General features: G+C 26.5%; 1 protein-coding gene across 1 annotated transcript in view; it reads right to left on the bottom strand.

Moving 5' to 3' along the window:
* LOC136986073 (ras-related protein Rab-28-like) overlaps positions 1-23,551 on the bottom strand; it is a 32,052-nt gene extending 8,501 nt beyond the window's left edge. Inside the window, exons 1-5 of the mRNA XM_067283530.1 lie at positions 23,411-23,551; positions 15,291-15,378; positions 11,239-11,335; positions 8,089-8,177; positions 7,277-7,403 (exon numbers count right to left, since the gene is read on the bottom strand). Coding sequence (XP_067139631.1) covers positions 7,277-7,403; positions 8,089-8,177; positions 11,239-11,335; positions 15,291-15,365 — 388 coding nt within the window. The 5' untranslated portion in view covers positions 15,366-15,378; positions 23,411-23,551. The remainder of the gene's footprint in view (positions 1-7,276; positions 7,404-8,088; positions 8,178-11,238; positions 11,336-15,290; positions 15,379-23,410) is intronic.
* Between the last annotated feature and the right edge of the window lie 94 nt (positions 23,552-23,645).

The following is a 23,645-nucleotide window of genomic DNA, read 5'->3' as shown; positions in this document are numbered from 1 at the left end:
TACTTAGCACATCCGAGTGCAATAATGTATAATCAATATTGTACTTCAATGAAAAATAATAAAATTATTTAAATATAAATTTTTGTAAATTATTTAATATAGATATATACAAAAAATATACTTATAACTCATCTTGGTAGATGCCATTTAAAATTATTTAAATATAAATTTTTGTAAATTATTTAATATAGATATATACAAAAAATATACTTACAACTCATCTTGGTAGAAGTTATTAAGTGCTGATTCTAGTGGCTGTATTTATACTTAAATTCAACAGAGAATATGCACAAAAATATACTTACAACTCATCTTGGTAGAAGTTATTAAGTGCTGATTCTAGTGGCTGTATTTATACTTAAATTCAACAGAGAGTATGCACAAAAATATACTTAGAACTCATCTTGGTAGAAGTTATTAAGTGCTGATTCTAGTGCTGTATTTATACTTAAATTCAACAGGGGTGTGTTATTTTGAAGTACATTCTTAAAATATTAATAGACACAATGTGTTTTCGATTCACTTTTTTAGATATCCTATTATTCTGAAATTATTAATTGGTTTCCTGTTATGTACAGTTAAAGAATATTAATAGACATCATGTTATTCTGAAATTATAAATTGCTATCCTGTTTTTGATATACTTTTTTAGATTTCCTGTTATGTACAGTTGAAGAATATTAATAGACATCATGTTATTCTGAAATTATAAATTGCTATCCTGTTTTTGATATACTTTTTTAGATTTCCTGTTATGTACAGTTGAAGAATATTAATAGACATCATCTTATTCTAAAATTATTAATTGGTATCCCGTTCCTATTATTAATAACCCATTTGTTATTCCAAAATTATTAATGAATATCCTGTTGTTAAAAAATACTGTCTAAAAATATTAATTCACATCCGTGTTATCTGTTATTTTTGTGTCTAGCGATAGTATAAATACTGTGTGTAAGAGACTAGCTCAATACACAGTCAGGATACCAGCTTAATACATCGCTGAGAACTTATACATCTAAGAAAAATGTCTTCAGAAGGTAAGTATTTTATTTTAGATTTTAAATATTTTTACTTAAAATAATTCAATAAATATAATGTTAATTTTAGAATGTGATTATGATTTTAACACAAAACAGAGTGTTGGTAAAAAAAGAGGACTCAAACCTAAAAATATAGAAGATCAGGAGTTGAAAAAGCAAAAGTTTGCCTTTGACCAAAAGTTTGGGTTAGACCTAACTCTAGATAAAGGTAAATCTTCAAAAATTAGCAAGTTTAACATCAAAATATGTGAAAATCAATTCATGGAGGTGGTAGAATTCCATTCTAACACATATGTTTCCTTAACAAAAACAAAAGGGAACTATCCACCTAACAAATATAATATTAATATTAAGGACTTTAAATTTTATAAAAAAGCTTTTGATGCAATGAATGAACATTTAGACAAATGTGTAAATGTTTAAAATATGTCTTTTATATTAAGGAAAAAAGCTTTTAGAGGTTATGCTAAAACTTATCGTGCTCTTATTTTAGAAAATTCTGATCCATCTGTCTTTTTTGAAAAAATAACATCTAGTATTTATAATATTTTAGCTAATGATAATTTTGTTTGTAGAAGAAAATTTTTAATAAATTTAAAAACTAAATTTATAAAATATAAAGATGATGATATTATAGAGTATCAAGATGTTTATTTTTCTAGTCGTGTTGAGAATATTTTATCCTCGTATATGATTGATGAAAAATTAATGAATGCATTTGATACAATTTTAAACTATATTGATGAGTTTATAAAATATGGATCGGGGTGGATACTGAAAGAAATTATATTTATAGATGTTCATATAGGAATATACAAAAATGAAATTGGAGGATGTGGTAATATTATTCTTCCAAAACATATAGTTAATAAACGTTGTGTGTTAAATATAAAATGTTCGGACAATCAATGTTTTTTATATTGTATAATTGCTAATATGTATCCGACAGTTAATACCAACAAAAATTCTGTATATTTGTATAGGAAATATTTAAAATATTTAAATATAAATAGTTTAAAATTTCCTGTAAATGTTAAAAATATTCCGATATTTGAAAAAAATAATTCTTTAAATATTAATGTATATGGATACGAAAACAAACTAATTTATCCGATTTATATAAGCAAATTTCAATTTGAAAAAGAAATTAATTTGTTATTATATAAATCTCATTATTTTTTAATTAGAAATTTTAATAGACTAATGTCAGACAAATCTTCACTGAGAAAATTTTGCAAAAGATGTTTAAACGGCTTTAAAAGAGAATGTACTTTAAATGACCATCTCAAATTTTGTTCTAATCATAAATATCAAAAAGTATCCACCCCGAAAGGAAAAGAAGCAACCACTAAATTTCATTCTCATGAAAAGTCATTATTTCATCCAATTTGCATATATGCAGATTTTGAATCAATTTTGGAAAAGGTTTCTTCTAATGAAATAGATCCTAAAGAAAGTTTTACTAAAATCGTTGAAATTCATAAACCTATATGTTATTCGATTATAATTATTGAAAACGAGGATAAAATAATATATGCTAATTTTTATTGTGGTAATAATGCTGTTAATAATTTTTTAATTGATATTCAAAACCAGTTGAATAATTTGTTAGATAAAATAAATCATTATGTTGAAATTAACTTAAATACTGTTACTAATAATTCAAGACATTTATGTCATATTTGCAAAGAAAAATTTGATGATGATGATATCCGTGTAATGGACCATGATCACCAAACAGGATTTTTTAGAGGGTGGGCTCATAATAAATGCAATTTAAATTATAGACTAAAAACGTTTATCCCAATTATATTGCACAATTTTTCAGGTTATGATTCGCATTTAATTTTTAAAAATATACCTTCTAAATTATTTTCAAAAATTAGAATTATTCCAATAAATTCAGAAAAATTTACAACATTTTCATTAGATTATTTTAAATTTATTGACAGTTATCAGTTTTTAAATTCTTCCCTCTCTGTTTTAACAGACAATTTAAAAAATGCGAATTATAATTTTCCAATTTTTAATCATTTTTTTCGCAATAACAAATATAGAGAATTATTAAAAAGAAAAGGAATTTTTCCATATTCCTATTTTAAAAATGAACAAATATTAGATGAAATACAACTACCACCAAAAAAATGTTTTTATAATGAATTATCAGGAGAAAATATTACAGATGATGATTATAATCATGCACAATTAGTTTGGAAAAAATTTCGCTGTGAAACTTTCAAGGACTATTTAAAATTATATCAATATGTCGATACCATATTATTAGCAGATATATTCCAAAATTTTAGAAAATTAAGTTTAACATATTATAATTTAGATCCTGTATATTTTATAACAACACCTGATTTAACATGGAATTGTGGTTTAAAAATGACAAAAATTGAATTAGAATTATTTAATGATCTTGATATGTATTTATTTATTGAAAATGGAATGAGGGGGGAGTAAGTTTAGCGGGGAAAAGATTTGCGCAAGCTAATAATCCATTAATACCCGAAACATATGATAAAAATCAACCTCATAATTATATTCTGTCGATAGATGCAAATAATCTTTATGGGTTTGTAATGAGTGCATACTTACCTGTAAATAATTTTAGATGGCTGCACAAAGATGAAATAGATGCTTTAGACATAGCTAATATATCTGATGAAAATAGCATAGGATATATCTTAGAAATTGATTTAAAATATCCCGAATATATTCATGACCGACACGATAATTTGCCGCTAGCTGTTGAACACACTGCCATTCCGTATGATTTATTATCTAATTATCAAAAAACAGTACTAGATAAATTAAATTTAAAATATACTAATAGTAAAAAATTAATTCCTACTCTTTTTGATAAAACAAACTATGTAGTTCATTATAGAAATTTAAAATTTTATCTAGAAGAGGGCCTGATAGTAACTAAAATTCATAGAGTATTGGCATTTTGTCAAAGTGCATGGCTTAAAAAATATATATATTTTAATAATAAAAAAAGACAAGAATCAACTAATGATTTTGACAAATCATTTTTTAAATTAATGAATAATAGTTTTTTTGGCAAAACATGTCAAAATGTAAGAAAGCGTATTAACTTAAAAGCAGCTACAACATTAAATCAATATCGTCACTATCTATCTAAACCATGTGTAGAACAATTTCAAATTATAAATGATAATCTTACAATTTTTAAAATGAAGAAACCTAATTTATGCTTAGACAAACCTATTTATATAGGTTTTTGTGTATTAGAATTAAGCAAATTACATATGTATGAAACATTTTATAAAGTATTTAAAAACAGATATGGTGAAAATGTACATTTATTATATACTGACACAGATTCATTAACACTTCAAATTTATACAAATGATATTTATGAGGATTTTAAATCATTCCCTGATATTTTTGATTTTAGTAACTATCCTAAAACTCACAAATTATATAATGAAATAAACAAAAATAAATTAGGATATTTTAAAGATGAAACACTTTCGAAACCAATAATTGAATTTTGTTCTTTAAAACCAAAGATGTATTCTTATATTTTTGATAAACAAAATAAAAAAACCGCTAAAGGTATTAAAAAATCTGTTATAAAAACATTTAATCACGATAAATATAAAGAAGTTTTATTCAACACAGAGCTATTAAGACATCAGCAATATGGAATTAAAAGCAAAAATCATGTAGTAACAACGTACCTGCAGAACAAAATTTCGCTTTCTCCATTTTATGATAAAAAATTCATTCTAGATAATGGAATAGATGTGGTATCATTCGGTCATTACAGCTTCTACTCTTAATTCTTACAGATTTTTTGATATCATCATCATCTTCGCAATACAGATTTTTAATAGTAAGCAAACGAAAACATACTTATGTAATACGTAGTGTTTGTAATAAAAGTTATCTGTGTTTAAAGCAGCATCATTAAAACTGTCTAAGAATAAAACACATGAATGTAAATTTTTTGTAATAAAATGATAAAATAACATTACCAATATATGACAAATATTTTACAAGATGTGACTGTATGAAATGTAATAAATAATTTTGTATCTGTTAATATATGTACTCAATTTAAATAATGTTATCCATTTACATATGTATTCAATTTGAATAATAATGTATTCTATTGTGATATCCATATAATAAAATGTTATTAATATGAATACTGTATCGTATTATGTAATTAATTAAATAAATATTTCCTAACAAAAAACAATTTTGTTTCTTTATAGACAATACTCAACTGCTAATTGATTGGGGGGATTCTTCATTTTCGCCATTAGAAGAAAATAATATTCGTCATTTAAGAAATTATATTGACTGGGATATCATCAGTCAACGAAACGATTTATCTCTCACATTCATTTCTGAATTCGCTGATAAGTTAAATTGGGAAATCCTATGGAAAAACTATATATTCTCTACTTCATTTATTGAAAAACATATTAAATATGCAAAATGGGATTTAATTTGCGAATATCAGGTGTTAGACGAATCATTCTTAACCAGCTTTTCACAATATCTTGATTGGAATAAAGTTGCTGAATTTCAAATTCTTTCAGATAATTTTATTAGGCGATACATACATAAGTTTGATATAAAAAAAATTTTAAAATACCAACGATTAAAAACTATGACTTTACGCGTATTAAAAGATTATCTAAACTGGAATTATGTTTCTCGTTACCAAATACTTGACCAGCAATTTATAGACGACTTCCAAAATGAACTTTCTTGGTGTTACATCTTAAAATATCAAAAAATAGACCGGGAATATATTGTCAACAATCACCAAAATTTATTACTCCACTTACTTGCAGAAATGTGTCATGTTTTAGATAAAGTAAATGAAAAAACTGGAAAAGCTTAAATAAAATAAAAAAAATTTCAAAAATAATTTTGGTGTTATATTATTTCATACAATTGTCATGTTTTAATTTTCTCAGATATTAAAACATTTAATAATTAATACAGAAACTTTGCCTTATTGTAATTAGAAAATCAATTTAATTCAAATTTGTGATCAGTATGTGTCATATTTATAATTAAAAAATTAATTTTATTCAAATTTATAAAAACATTTAATAATTAAAAATGATCTTTTGTAATACAAAATAATCTAAAAATAAATTTGAAGATCCAGTAATTCTGGACAATTTACGTTCATGAACTAGAAATTTTTGTTTTACAATAACAAATTTTAATTTCATGTTTAAAAATGTAGTCAATTTTTTGGGAGAATTTATTTAACTTAAAGAAATTCTGTAAATTGAATTTTAAATTTAGATTAGAGTTATTTAATCTAAGAATGTGAACAATTAAAATGTAGATAGAACAAAAATTACTTTTGAATCTAAATATGCATTTTTTTCCCCCAACATATATTTCTTCTGGTTGAAAACATTATATTTATTTCACAAAGCTATCATCTACTATATAAAACTGAAAAACTGGGCAGTCTCTGTCACAGTATGCCAAAAACAGCCACTAGGAGTGCCCCTAGCTATTATTTAAATTAACAATAAATTCAGTATTATTATTTTTATTTGTAATATGTTCAAATCTTTTTTTTTGTAAAACACTTAGGGCAAGTTTGCAAAACATAAGTGTTCCACAAACTTGCCGTAAGTGTTTGAGAACAAATGAATTAGACTGTTTAGCTTTCAACAAAAATTATCAATTTAAATAGTAATGTTGTACTTATTTTGTATTTAAATTACAATGAGAAGTATAACTCATAATGCAACTGAAAACAAATAAAATGCATTGAAATATTTTTGAAGCACCACTAATCAATGTCACACTTGTTATTTTTCAATTTATCCTTGATAACAGAAGGAATAGTAATTTTATAAATTATAATTCTTGAAATATTAAGTCATTAATAAGACACTGTTTTTTAAAATAATAATTCTGTATAATAATAAAATATTTCAATAATTAATAGAGTAATTACTTGTTCTTGATTTATATTATATAAAATATTGAAAAGTTTTCATTAGTAACTATGGAGAGAGAAAACAGATTATTAAGTTAATTTTATTATTATACATATTATGGATTAAATCATTGACTTATAGAATGTTCTCAAAATTAAAACATTAAATAAATAATTTTAAATTTTATTAATTAATGTAAATTAAATAATAATAGCTTTTTAATAAACAAATACAGTTTTATCTTTATAAAATAAATAGATTTTATATTCTTACATTTATTTGCTACAAGTGCCAGATGAGGTTTATTAGACGAATTAAATACTTGTCTAGTAACCCCCAACCAATCCTGAAGATTCTCAAAGCTGTTATGATTTGTAATGTCATACACTAGTAAAACTGCCTAAAATTTTAATATTAAAAAATTTAATTATAAATATTTGGTGTTTTAAATAATATATTATTATTATTATTATTTTAATTTTAGTTCTATCATAATAATGTAATTAAATAAAAAAATGTATTTAACAAAGACTGAATTTATTGTTTACTGTATGCCAGAGTCAATGAAATAGCTTGTCAAATTAAATTGGAATAAAGTATAAAAATGTGTTATTATTTAAAAGTATATCATAAGCAATAATGTTTTTTTACCTTATATTATTTTATAAATGATGAAATTATAGATGTGAAAATTATATAGAATGTCTCAAAGCAAATTCTGAAAAACTTTTTCATAATTGAACAAAATTTTTTTCTTCTTGAAGATTATACACTGCAGTTATTGATGAGTTTATATTTAAATGTCATCCATCATCAATTTTGATCATTTTAATAAAATTTATTAATTATTACAAAAATGCATGAATAGATTAAAACTTATGACTGATATACAACAACATAATAAATATAAAATTTATAAAGTAAAATAATTCACTAACAAAATGATCCTTTAAAGCCTAATAGGCAGCATGATTTATATTAATTCAAATATTAGATTTTTGTTTAGTAATAAGTAATAAACTTTTTGATAAAAGAATAAAGATAATATGCTTAATTTAATAATTATTTTAACTAATTTCACATACATGAGCTCCATACAGATATTTATCCAGCATTTGCCCACATAATGTTTGTCCACCTATGTCCCAAACTTGAATAGTTACATTAGTCCCACCTTTAAAAAAATTTTTAAAAATATTTTATAATTACGTTAAATATATCATTAGGTTTGAATATATAACAAATAATTCAGTTTTTGGTTTAATGTTAACTTGTATAGTAATGCTAAATCAATAAAATTCCTTATATTTTATCTTATGGCATTCCTATTTAAAAACATTAAAAATAAATTATAAAATTTCACTATTTTGGACTATTATTGTTATTATTATAGAAATTTTGTATTAAAGTTGTTCTTTAATATATTAGTAAAGAGATCTACTATTTTATATTTTAATTCAAAATATGAACTTCAAGGTAATATGAAGTTTGTGTCCTTAATCAATTTCCATCCTTTATTCCAACCAGGAACCACGAAAACAGCAGGCGACTCAAAGTAACAACACTTCTAAAAACAGACGAAATGCTATCAAACAATTAACACACAATTAAAAATGATCTCGATGCCAACCTGTTTTTGTATGCTACGGCATCTACAAACATTAAAAATCCTATATACTCGCACTTTTAGCTGAGAGTCCTCCATTGAAGTTCACATTTTGAATTGAACTAAAATAATCCTGGGCTAATTGTACAATTATGTACTATTTTATATTTATAAATCCTCCTCTATGGATTTAAATCTTGTTGTTCTAATGCAATGTTCAGAAGTACTAAAATATCTAAATAAGTTAAGAGTTTTTATATTTAATTTGAATTGATAAAAATACCTAAATAATTTCTAAGTACTGTATAAACATCAATTAAAAAATTAATAATAATTACAAAAATTATTCAACAACTCTTATTAAGCATAATTATATAATAGAATTATATATTTGGATGAAACTCATTATCTAATACAATTATTTTTTATATTATTTTGTTATAATTTATAATTTAAAAGTAACAATTTAAATACAGTCAAACCTATTTTTATGCGGGGGATAGGGACCGCATTAAAAAAGACGCATTAAAAAAAAAAAAAAAAAAAAAAAAAAAAAATCGCACGAAACTTCACGAATGGCTGTAAAAAATAGTTTTCGCAACACAATTAAAAAAATATTTTTTTTATGCGGTCAACAGGGACCGCATAAAAAAAGTCTCACATAGAAAATAACTCAAAACCGTACGAAATAGAATTTATTGACAACAGATGTCAGCACTTGACTGCATTGTCTGGTCTATCGTCTGTTTTACATATTTTTGTCCAGGTGGTGTTTTGTTGACTTAAAAAGTAAATTATTTCATTTTTCGCATATTCATGCAATAATATTACTATAATAAGTGCATTTATGCTATAATAAGTTTATTTAGCTATAATAAGTCAACGTGAGACATGACGAATCGCACGAAACTAGTCACCAACTATACCGCACAAATAAAAAATCGCACAAAAAAAACCGCATAAATTAAAAATTCGCATTAAAAAAATTGCACAAATAAAAATCGCACATAAAAAGAGCGCATAAAAACAGGTTTGACTGTACTTTACAAAATTCTATTAGTTCAACAACTAAAATTCACATTTTAATATATTTCATATTATTATTATGAAAATTTTCAATTAACTTTGCAACATATCTTCTTAGAGAATCTAATAATAAGAATCTAATATAAAACAGGGAAGTATGTTCTAATAAACAAGTTCTATATATTAAAAATTTATTAAGCAATCGATTAGTTGGAAGTATTTTTCAAACTAATTTTCTTCATTCTCTTGATGTCTCCAATATACAAAAATACATGCCAAACTAATTTATCATATTTATATCAAGAGCCATGACTCCAAGTAAAAAAGCTATACATAGTTATACAAAGTTAAAAAAGAGTATTACAATATTGCATATATACACATGTCCAAAACTTAAGGATGAACACAATTGCTACTGGTGATAGCTAGAAACGTCTTGATGATGAGCCTTCCACAATGCTGTGAGTGTTGCATTGCAGTTTGAGGTGAACATATTCCATTCTGACAGCTCTCTGCACGTGTATTAATAATCATTTTCCATCCTTTCTCCACCTACATCAAAGTTGTTGTATGTATATTTTTCACCAAAAGACTTACTTTTATTTGATTTCTAAAATCCTACAAGTTGCTGTGTATTACCCTGTGTTAGTAAAGTAATACAGTTCTTGCAATACATAAACATCAATTCATAAACCTAATTTATAGCTAAAGCCAAATGAAGTGATAAATTATCAAGCTCTAACATGATTATGTAATTAATTAAATACTAAATAATTTGTCTAGAGGTAGACAGTTATGCTGCCATCTCATGCTAAATTTAATAATTATAATAAATTCAGTTTAGAATTTTCTGGCAGAAAAGAATTGGTCCATGGTGGAAACTCAAATTGAACTCCTGCAAACTGTGCAGAAAGAATAATGAACTTAAATACTCACAACATTCTTCCATAGCTGGCTGAGTGTTACGGAGGAAGGCCATGGGTGTTTAATTTGTTCCCAGTTCGCACAGCAAGGACCTGTGTGATTTTATCTAAATTAATAATTCTGGCAAAGATTGCTCAGAGGTTTGGGTAGCATAACTGGCAACACATCTGCATGGTTTATGGGATTTATGGGTTTGGATTCTGCTCTGGGCTGATTCTTTTCTTCAGAACATTGTAAATTAAATTTCATTTATTATAATTATTAAATATAACATGATATGGCAGCATAACTCTGTACATGTAGATAAATTACTTAGTATTTAATTGATTACATAACCATATTATAACCCAATAATTTGACAGTTTATTTGGTTCTTGCCATATTTATCTGCATTCACTACAATTCTCTTTATTCATATACAAATGTTACCTGCCTTAAATTTTGGAAATGTGTGTATAAAAATGCCATTTATTCAAACAGAAATATGACCAAATGAAAAATACTTATCAGAACAATTATTCATTAAGTATAAGTATGACATTATATATATTATATAAGCAATAACATAAGTTCATTAAGCATAAAAATTAGTTTACAAATAAATACTTCAGATTTTTATCAAATATATAAAATTTAATTACATTATAGACAAATTATAATATAAAAAAATTATGTTTACCTGGTAATGATATTCTTTTCAGAAAAAAATCAATTCCCACAGTTTGATGATATTGTTTTTCAAACTGCTCTTGAGTAAATTTGGTAGTTAATGAAGTCTGAAAATATTAAATCCTGGTATTTTTTTATTCGTATTGTTTCTTTTATACTTTAAATCCTATTTTAAATATTTTGAAAAATAAATTGAATTAAAACAGTGCAACAAAAATAACAATTGATCACAATTTTTGCTTCATTTATAAAAATAATTATATAATCTTTTATGTTCCTTATTCATTTACATGGTGATAATTTGTATTAAGAAATATTTTATGTTGATAATCATTTAAATCAACAAAAATAAAAACTAAGTAAAATAAATTATAGATGCCATTTGTTTTATTTTATGAGTGTGTTTATGAACTTGCACTGAGGTGACTCAATATCAACATCAGCTGCATTCAAAAAACAATTGATGTTGAATCAGAAAGTTCATTATTTTATATTATAAAAGTAAATAGCATACAAGTTAAATATTTTATATATGTAAATTTAAGAGATAAAAATTTAAAATGTTTTTAATGTATAAGTAAAACTTTCTATAATTTATCAGAAAAAAAATTGTTTTGATATAATTTTTTGTAAAAAAAAAGTGAATCATCATATTTTCATGCATAACCCACAGGTTATCTGCATTTAAAACACAACTCGAAAAAGTATGGTTATATACTGATTTTTAATTGCAATTACAAATGTGCGTCTAAATGAGCAATGGTTGCACTCATACATGTGGAGTACGTGATGAACTGGGTTATGAAAAAATTTTATTTTTGTTCTGGCAATTTTCTGTAGGTTATATATTATTGTGGATTACGTGCATGAAAATATGGTACTTCATTACTGAAATGTACTATATTATACTACAATACTATAATATGGTATTATATTACTAAAATGAAAGAACTAAAAACTTATTTGTATTACTTTAATATAAAATTAAAAGAATGAAACGTAATTTATTTAATTTTTTATTTTAATATTTATTATTAAATTAATATTTCATTAAATATTCACTCGTTGATAAATTAACATATTAAATTTCTTTTATTTTTAAAAATAATTACTTTTTAGTTCAACAGTTTTTTCAAAAAAATTCTTATTTTTAAGAAAATTTTATCAGTTTATCATAATACTGTATCAATGATAAAAAATACACAGATGTTTAGTTTCCATTGCAAATATTGTCTATACATTTTTCAATATATCTTTTATTGATTTTTTTTTATCAAAAAAGATCATAGATATGAATTATCTATGATAAATTATTTCCAAAAGCAAATGCCCAAAATTAATACTTCTAATTTAAAATATGCATTATTTTGATTCTACAATACCATTGAATGTAAGATGCACAATCAATTTAAAACTAAAAGTGAATACTATTTTTACTTTCCTGGCTGTTATGTATACATAACAAGGGATAGTATTGGAATCATGTCAAATTTGACCCTTTGAGTTTTTCACAAATCTCCAAATTTTGAGACCTCCTGAATCCAAAAAAGTCAAAAAAATTCCATGGGTGTGCATGAACACAACTATTTTGCTTAATATCTCAGGATGGGGTAAAGATTAAGTAACAAAATTTGGCACAAAGACTTGTATATGAGGGACATCGATGCTATTAAATTTGAATAGTTAAAAGTTGAAAGGGTGGGGAGATCATGTATCTCCAGTATGGTTGAACTTAATGATGATTTTACTTGCTATTGAGATACTTTTTTTTTTTATAAAACTCATCCCTACCCTCAAAATTAAGCTTTTTGCTATTTTATAGTAATTAAAAATTTAAAAAGTTTTTACAACAAAATCTCATAACAGATGGTGCCACACACCATTTTTGTTTAATAATATAAAAGTTTTTTTTAAAATAAAAACTCATAATAGCCAAATTATGCAACTTCATTGCTGGATTCTTTTTCTATATATTAGTGTATGGATGTATAGGGGACACAATTTTGTTCACTTAAGCTTAATAACTCCTGTGTCTTTTGCCGAAAATTTCTGAAATCTTGCAGGGAGGTTTGTGTTTTAAGAATTCATGTTAATTCATGTTGTTAAAATTTGTGGTTAAAAATCAAGAGGTTGGGAGATAGAGTGGTTGTATCTTGAGTGGGGTTGGACTTAATGAAGATTTTACTCATGATTAGCATTTACAATTTTTAACAACAGATGGCACCACACAAAATTTTAACTCTTGCTGGGAAAGTTATACAACTCATTGCTGGATTTGTTTATTAATTTATAAAGGCATAAATTTATAAATTGAGCTTTAGAATTATTACACAACTTTTAATTGAAATGTTAAAACAAATTAACACAATATATTTATTGATGTAGCAAGCACTATGTAATATGCTTTTGTTTAATATTACATCTTAATGTAATCTTTATGAAGATATTTTAAGTGACAAATGGAGTGAAAATTTTAAATAAATTCAGCACGTATAGTACTAGCAAGGTTCATAACTGATGTGGCAACAGGGTAAACAGATACGTAAAAGTTCATTCACATGCATAACCAAGGCCAAATCATGTTCTGCAGTTGTCAAACTGGCAAGATTCTTTTATAAAATATTGATATAAGATGTAGCAAGTAAAGTGTGAAAAAAAAGTGCATTTTAGAATCATGGAACAGCTTTCTTCTTTTATTTTTTAATTCTCAAAAAGTTGCAATTTTTCTCATAATGAATAATTAATTTTTAGCTTTTCTTTGAAAAAATTAACAAAATTAGCAAAACTGATTATTGAAATAAACTTAAATAAATTTGTTTTACAGCTGAATTAATACAGTAGAAGCTCTATATTTGCAACCTCTCATATTAACAACTAAACTTGCATATTCATGGGAGGATTAACAAATAAAGATGACAGATAAATGGATAAAAAAAAACAAACAATTTTAATACTGTATGTGTTATATTTCATTCAGCATTGTTAGCCTGTCTTAGTGTATACTGTTTCATTGTTTCTTGTGCTAACTTTAGAATATATACTTATGCAGAGAATAAATCTTGAGTTTTATATTAATAAGTGTTGTTTTACACAGAGTTTAGTTACTTTTTTATTTCTTCTTTACAATCAACAATACCATTTCTAAATATAAAGCATTCAGTGGCAAAATATTAGAGGACAGAGAAATTAATGACCCTCAAAGACAAAATTAAATCAATAATTTGTTTGCAAGGAAAAGAATCAGTAGCTATTGTTGCTTGCTTCTTCACTGTAAAGAAATAAATGAAAGAAAAAAAATCAACTGGATGGGCAAGACAATAAAAGGCATATGGGTTTCAATCAGAGTCAGAAACCTCAAGGCTTTTATACAGTGATCTATTCTGGATAAGTCAGGTCCCATTCCTTCCTATCTGGATGATTTTCATTGTGGGCTTGGCAAACCCATAATGGACATAAAAGACTTCTTAGTGCTTAAAGGGCAAAAAGTTTAAAACTAACAAAAATTATATATATATAAGAAATTTTAATTAAGCATCTAGATTAAAGAAAAGTAATGAATAAATATGATTAAAGAAAATAAATAAATGTCCATTTGAGCAGTTGTTAAATTTAAGAAAGGAGCTGAAGAATACATACTATGTTAATGGGAATGACTTCCAAAGAAAGAAAGAAAAAGAGAGAAAAATTGCATATTTTTTAACAAATAAATAAGTACTTGCAAGCTATAATTTTTATTTTAATATTTTACTTTAAAACAAAAAGGAAAAATGTAGTCTCACAAAGAAATTTATTTTTTAATCATGTTTCCACTAATCATATGTTATTTTCTAATTATATTGAAAAAAAATTCTAGGTTTTGAATGTTTTTCTTTTTTCTGTACTTGCAACAGTTTTGCAAAACATAAAATCACAAATCCCACACATACAGAATTTGTACTATACACTGTTTTATTTATATAGCAGATTATATTTGGCTTTTTCTTCATTTTAAATTTACTTCACTATTATTAAACTTTTCTATTAAAGGCAGTTTATATGTAACAAAATATAATCTTATATTACCTTTCCTGTACCTCCATCTCCAACAATAACAAATTTATATTGCTTTTCGGATGAAGATTTTTGCTCACTTGCCATACTGTTTTAAATTCTGAAATGAACAATTTAAATTATTAGATTTAATTCTCTTGATTGGAAAATATAGAAAAGTATTGATAACTTTACATAATAAAACAGTACAAGTTTAAACTGAAATGTCAGTCAGTTAATTAAAAAAATTATTATATATATATATAATAATAATTATTAATATATATATATATATATTATATATAATAATTATTATAATTATAATAACCATTGATTAGACAGATAATTTAGAATGATTCCTTACATGATGCTAAACATTTCTGAAGAGTTCTTGCAAACAGAAAATATATATTTTTTTTGACTGTTTCTTTTTTGTAACTATCAAATTGAAACAAATCTGTATTAAATTATTTCAAATTTTCAATATTAATTTCGGATAAACACACAAACTGGAAAAAATATGCAGAAAATGCACCTAAAAATGAAAAATTCTTATACAGTAAGACCCCACCTAACATGGGGGATGATTCCTAGATGACAAAGCGCTAAGCAAAACAGCGTTAAACAAGACTATTTTAATATAGAGCAGCGATTCTCAACCTTCTTAGCACCACGACCCCCAAATAGTAAACATAAATAAAATTAATATTTCGCAACCCCCACCCAAAGGAATAATAACAGTAAGCCTTACTATTACTAATTGAATTTTGACTAATTATAAATGTAAATTTTTAAAAATATTATATAATCACATTGCACTAATTTTATACATTAAGAAAATACCAACAGTATAAAAAATGTAATACAACTATTCCTATTATTTTATGTTGCTGCGTTTATAGCAACGGGTATGAACATAATACTTCCTTCATTAATACTTGCTGCAAGAGCATGTTTGAACATGCATATGGATGCATTTGAACAAGTGGTACTGTCACTAGTATAAAAGAGGCGCTGGTGATTGCATCACTTCAGTTAAGTTTCGAATGTGAAGCATTCGTCTGGTGTTTTTATTTTAGTGCGTGGTGGAAAACATATCTCGCTTGAGTGAAACTGAACTGTTTTTTAAAATTTCTAATGAGAAATGGATAAATTTGTGAAAAAACAAAGTGAGCCATCTACATCCAGTGAATTGGTTAGTAAAAAGACAAGGTTATACAATGACAGTTATTTAAATTATGGTTTCACCTGTGACCCCCCCTTTAATATCATCGCAACTCCCTCGGGGGTCACAACCCCCAGATTGAGAAATGCTGATATAGAGTGAATAGAGATAGGGGAACGTGTGAGCAAAAAATAAGCAAATTTTACTATAATTTTAAATTATTTTTATATAAATTTTTGCATAATAATATACATTAAATAACAGACATATGCACACAGAAATGCAAAGTTAATTTTTTGTGACAAAGGTCCTGATTTTTCTGAAATTCTTGTTTTTTTGCGATGAAGTCGTGTAGTTTCATTAATTGCTTTCTTTTTCTTCCCTTAAGCAAATGTCGGTAGCTGAAGATTGCATCCAAAATGCCTCATTTTGCTTTGGGCACTCCTATCAAAATCTGGATCATTGACTACAATTTGATCAACAATTTCGGTTATCGTTACCAAACTTTTACTAAGGAAAACTGTAGAGAAATTTTTTGGGTTTGTCTTCAGAATCTCTACTTTCCAGTTCTACACGAATTCCTTGTTCTGCCAGTTCTTGAAGGTTGTCGTTGGTGAGGCACTTCCAAGAAACCTGCAGTAACTCCCCAATATCCTGCTCGTTTACGTTTCCTGTATTGATTAAGTTGACAATTTTGTTAACCTAACAATACAGCGATAGGCTCTTTGCAATGAGAATTCTTGGATACCTTCAGCCATAACTTCTTCCACACACTGTTCATGCATTTATTAGTTAATTCTTGCCAAGCAAAGTTGATATTTCCTATGGCATCCATGATGTTATATTTTTTCCAAAATTGCACAAAACAAAACAAACATAGATTTAAGGAAATACAGCGCTACAACGAATTGTCACCTTTCGCTGATTGGTTCATGTTTGGGAATAATCATATTACTGTATATATGAGTCAATGAAATACCACATTAATTTGAATTGGCGTAAATTTTGAGCGTTTTTTTAGGCGCCAAGTAGACCATGCTATATTGAATCAGCGTCAAGTGAGGCAGCATTAAGCAGGGTCTTACTGTATATGTATATACTAAAATCATTTTTTTAACATATAATAATATACTTATTCACTACAATGAAGTTTGGAGAGATAATCACATCATATACAATAATCTTTTATCGAAAATCAAAATGTTTTCAGTCTGTTTGATAGATCATCTACAAAATATTTGATTGCTCTGGATATAGAACTGCAAAGATTATCAGGAACATCACTTAGCTCCAACTCATAGATACACAGTGGAAAGAATGAAGATATTTAAACAGAAGTTAACATCTGAATGCTTAAATGCAAAGATGTTGAATCTCTTGCCAATGTGTGGAAATATGCATTAATTGAGCCATTGATTTTGAAAGTGGGGCAAGTCCATTTTGTGAAAAAATTAGTTAAAGCTAATTCTTATTACAAATTAATCTAAAATTTTCACGCTTCTTGTCACTCAGGTCAAAACTGCCATCTTTGAACTGACGAAACCAATCTCTGCACATGGTTTCTGATAAAACACTGTCACCATAAGCCTCCACAAGCATTTGATGTGCTTCGGCAGCCGATTTCTTCAAATTGAAGCAGAAAAGCAGAGCTTGCCACATATGCTCTTTTTCTGGCACAAAACTAGACATGATTATCAAAGGAGAAATGTATGTTGTATGAAATTGCTGATGATGTGCACTGATTAATGTTGACAGATGTCAAAATCATCAAAAAGCATGTATGGCATCTCCATGGTAGCTTAATACGCTCACTTACACTTACACCATCTATTAGCAAACAGTGGATTTAAGCTTATACACCTGGTATTTATATGTAATAATAAAAATACATATATACACAGTCTTGCATTTTTATTAGTCATGTTTTTTCCTTTTGTGGGGATTAAAGAATCTGTCTAATGTCGTTTGCTTTTCTCTCTTTTTCAGGAGTTTTCAGAAGTAATTAATAGCATTGTAATTGTAGAGACCCCTAAGCCTATTAACCTCAACCTGGTTTGGATACCATTCTAAAACCATTGTTCTGACATCCTCCCACTTTAATATCTTTAATAGCAGATATTGGTATTAATACTCTTTTACAGAAGAAAACATATCTCACCGAATTTCTTGATGTTCTTCATTCAAGAGTTCTTGGTGTTCTTCTGTTGTCAGATCCATTTCAGGTTCCATTATGAGCTCTTCTTTTATTTCTCAGATGTGATTTTTGTTACTCCTTTAGCTGCTTGGGTCGTCTTGATATCTTTCTTCAACAAGATTGAACTGCAGTCTACTGTAGACCTGTTCAAGCCATATTGCCCAGCAACATCAGACATCATCTGCCCACTCTCTACCTTTGCTATTATACTTTCTCCTTTCGAAAAGAAAAACCAACGCAAAACTTAATGAGTGCCCACCCAATAGTCTCGTGAATAGTATAAAAGAATTGTTTCTGTCAAAAAATAAAAGGTTGGAATTACAAGGGAGAGTTTCAAAGTTTGGAGGAATACTATCCGATCAATATATATCGCCATCTCCCATGCTCCAAAAAGTTTCAAATTGTTGCCTGAAGACAAGGGAAGACCAACTGAAATTCATTATTTTATGTTGCTTCTTCTTGGGTTTGTCCTGTGAGGTGTTCGTTATCCAAACATGTGTTTGTTGTCTGAACATAAAAATCTTTCACGAAAGTGTTTGTTATCCGATTTGTTTGTTAACCAATCACCCACTGTATATATGATGCACAATGTTCCAGGAGGCCTACCATACTGGACAAAATGGTTCAACATGTAGAAACTGCAATAATAGTGTCCATGTCATCAGTCAAAAACTAGTTGAGTACTCACTGGCAACAACAGTGCCTCCAAATGTTGGAGATCATTCATTAAAAACTCAAAATGTTCATAGCATGTCCAGGTGTTACATAAGCTGGAGGAGGAGAAAAAGACAATCCACTTGCCAAGCAATGTGTTATGATCTCTTGAAGGCATGGAACAGGAGGATTTGATGGTACTTCTATATATGCTAAACTACTCAAACATGTGCAAACCACAGCAATTTTCTTTTCTTGGGTTAGCAGGCTTCAAACAACTTGCAAAAAAATTATTTTGTTACCATTTTCACAAAAATGGATTGAGATTTTATAATCACCCTGTATTTAAATCAAGTTATACTTTCTTTTATTATCTAAGAGATTTCATGCCAATGATGCATTTTAAAGTGGAAATTTTAATTAAAAATAAAAACATACATCATATTGTTTGTAGCTATCTTTTTGTCTTCTTTTAATTTAAAATTTAATAAATCTAGTAATGAATACTAGTATAGTGAATTCATACATCATATGTAAATATGCCTTATATTACATAATTGCTGGATAATTACTCATTAGGATACAATTAAGAAAAAATTGTAAAGCCATAAATTCCTACTGTTGTCCATCTGTCTTTCCTTAATCTCGAGACAGGGTTAGATAGATAAAATCTGAGACCAGATATGGAAATCTTAGTGGCAGGAGGCCTTGATTAACTAAATGTTATTTAGTTAATCAAGGCCTCCGTGTTATTCAAACTGTGTTATTTCAATTCAATCAATCATCAATTAAAATATTTTCTCCTGAAAGCAGTTAATAGATGACTTGCACAGCTCTATTGTTAAAGGAAAAGTATGATGCACAGGGGCAAGCCACTACTAATTTGAGGTGGAAAGCACACATTTTAAATTAAATAAATTAAAAATTGCAGCCTGCATTGTGACGATGTCATAATAAATAATTGCTCATTGACTCATGTTTTTGTTGTTCCGCCTGCAACGAGAGGCCATAAAAGCATTATGATTGAAAGCCTCGATGAATGCTGACAGGTTTGATTTTCTTCTCCAAATAATCAACACATCATCCATGTATCTAGCGTACAACTTAATGTCATCGCTTATGCCAAGTAAGACATACCGCTCCAGGCACCTGACCACCAATTCACAAAGCGTTTCTGAGATGGGTACCATGGTCACTTCCTTCCTTTTTCCTATCTATCTAACTTCCTCTTGCTGCTTATCGCCTTACCTTCGAACCTTCTTTCCATTTCCTACCTAAACAGGCTAAGTCAGTCAGCTAAATGACTGACAGCTCTCTCACCCTCTTTTACAAATACAAACACTCATGGGTACCCCTCTACTTTGAAGGAAAGTATCTCTTTCAAATACAAAAAAGGCTTTTTTAAATTTTTGGAAAGTGCATTCTTTTATACACTTATGTTTTTGTTATTGAATTAATTTTTGTTTCCAAGAAACCTATACCCCACGTTATTAATAGTATTCATAATGACACATGTCCCATTTTCAAATCTAAACAGAGATGGTCTACACTGTTTGAATGAATAACAAATTCAACAATTGTCACACCATCATAATTGTTAAGCTTAATTTATTATTTTAACATCACTTTAAATCTGAAACTCAAATTATATTTTCAAAAATATTTATAAGTCAAAAATTACATTAGAAATTACATTAGAAACATACAAATATAATTTTATTATGAACATCATTCTATTATTATTTATAATTTAAATCATATAAAAATAGTAATAAAATAAAGTTTTATTATTAGTTGTTCACTGTAATAACTCTAAAACATTACACCATAATTCTAGATAACATAAAAATAAATAAAAAAATCTGTTTTAATAAAAAAAAATGCTATGCTGTACTGAGAGTAAACAATGATTAAAATATTTACTATTTAATGTTTAAAGCACTAGTTAAGAATAACAATAAATATAATTGATAATGATTACGCCATATGCTGAGACTAACAGCATGAAACAATAACTCAAATATGCCTCTTCAATATTTCACCTTAACGTGTATAAATATTTGCTTAGTGTAGTATAGACTTACTTAAGCCTATACTACGACAGCCAGGTATTAGATACTTTAAAGTGAATTACTAAATTATCATATTGAGGGCTGAAAGCTGATTGTCATTGTCAAAAATGCCTATTTACTTGAATATAATGATAACTATAACTGAATTCTGATTACAATAGGCAAAATTTTATATTTTAATGCATGTTTTGGGATATGCTAATTCTGTTAATATTAGATGACTGATAAGAATGTTTGTGATTACAATAAGAACATTCTGTTGTATTTTCTACTTCTGATTTCTAAATATATAATTTATTTAGTACAATATCATTTTTGAATAATTTAATAAATGATTAAAAATAATTATAGAAAACTGATCTAATATATCAAAGCAATAAGCCATAAAGGTTAATTTCTAGTTTTATAAATGTATATTATCAATTATTTAATCAATTAGACATTTTGTTCAAACATAACCAACAACAGACTTATCATATACTAGCCTATATTTATTCAAAAATTAAACTTAGCAACATGCAAAAGACCAGTATGCATTTTGACAAAAAAAAAAAATTCTCTTCAGCTGGTTTTTAATTCTACAATTATAAAAGTAAAATTTTTAATGGTGTTATGTGTTGGTTGAAAGAGATGTAGAATTAAAAACTAGATAAAGAGGACAACACTGTTTTTGTTAGCAAAACACAAAACACCAGTGTGCATTTTGACAAGTTTAATTGTTGAATAAACATACGTTAGTATATGATAAGTCTGTTGTTGGTTGGTATAAACACAACCAACATGTTTAACTGATTATCTAAAATACAGACAAAAGGCATTTGATATATAAATGTAGATTATTTGTTTCATTTAAATTTCACAATCATCATTTCTTAATTCTTAATAAAAACCCAAATTAAAGTGATTAAAATTGTTAACCCATAAAGTAATTGAATAATAAAGTAACTCTACTATTGTTATTATTATTCTATCTTCTCTCCTTTTTTCTAATGATGAAATAATGGGGCACAACTTATCTTAATGCTACACATAATTTATAAGACTCGTCTTATTCTTATAATACATGTATAGTATTACTCTTACGACACGAGAATATCACGACAAAATTTTGAAGTTCTAGTACTTATATTATTTCTACGTTCTCGACACGTAGAAATAATATAAGTAAAACGTACAAAATCCATAGCAATCGTTCGATATACTATTCACCTATAAGAAATGTAAGCGTAAAGATTTGATTAAAGTATGGCCAAGAATGTATCCAAACCAAATCATCCTATAAAAGTAGATAAATAAGTAGCAAATGTGAATAAAATGTTTGATTATTTTTTTTCTTCAACTTAATGCTTTCCATAACATATCATTCTTCTTATATAATGGTATTGTCAAGCTAACAATAGAGACAAACAAATCAATTTTGTACTACATTTATCAGTAATATAATAAAATATGTCAATTTAAACACAGGACATCAAGATATATGGCGTATTACGTAAACAAATCATTTGTGTAGCCACTCGAATACCAGGAAAAAATAGAAGAAAGATTACCATAAATGTTTTTTATAGAAAGCAGCTTACACTTAAACTACTAAACCCAATCCTGAACATAATTAATGTATAAATTAATTAATTATACAAAATTTCAAAAATATCTAATTGATAATTTATAGGCAATAGTTTCAATCCACAATTTAAAATGTAATATTAAACAAGGCCTTGTTGATTAATAATACATAAATTTTTCATCATTACAAGCAATTGGAAATGTAACTGAATTAGTTAATGAATACATAAGTCTAGTATCACTATTTTCTATCATAATAATCTGTAATTTATTGTGTTACATGTTATACATTTTTTATCAGTTTTTATTAATAAATTTACTGATAGGAAATAAAAAAATAATTTATAAAATTGACAAAATGACAAATATATAAACCAAATGAGGACTGCTCTGCTCTCTGTCTACCTGTAATGCAGCATCAGTGATTTTACCTAATTAAAAATTGACTTAACAACTTTAAGAGAAATTAAATTAAGTTTCTTTATAAAAAGAAATCACTTACTTCACTTCCATATGAAGGCACATTATTTGCAAATGGTATTTTTTTAATCTATCGAAAGAAATAATCGATTTCCTCAAGGAACATAATATTACATATGTTTTCAAATGAAATTGAAGACTTTCTCAGATGACTGATGTAGGTGGCGCGACTAAACGATCGTCTGTAAATATAAAATTTCCTATTAAATATTCATATAATTCAAAATAATATTAAAATTTCTAACGTAGAAGTTAAA

This window comes from Centruroides vittatus, unplaced genomic scaffold (genome assembly GCF_030686945.1).
Source record: "Centruroides vittatus isolate TY-2023 unplaced genomic scaffold, ASM3068694v2 contig_990, whole genome shotgun sequence".
NCBI lineage: Eukaryota > Metazoa > Arthropoda > Arachnida > Scorpiones > Buthidae > Centruroides > Centruroides vittatus.
Note: the sequence above shows the minus strand (reverse complement) of the source record. Positions and strands in the feature narration are given on the sequence as shown.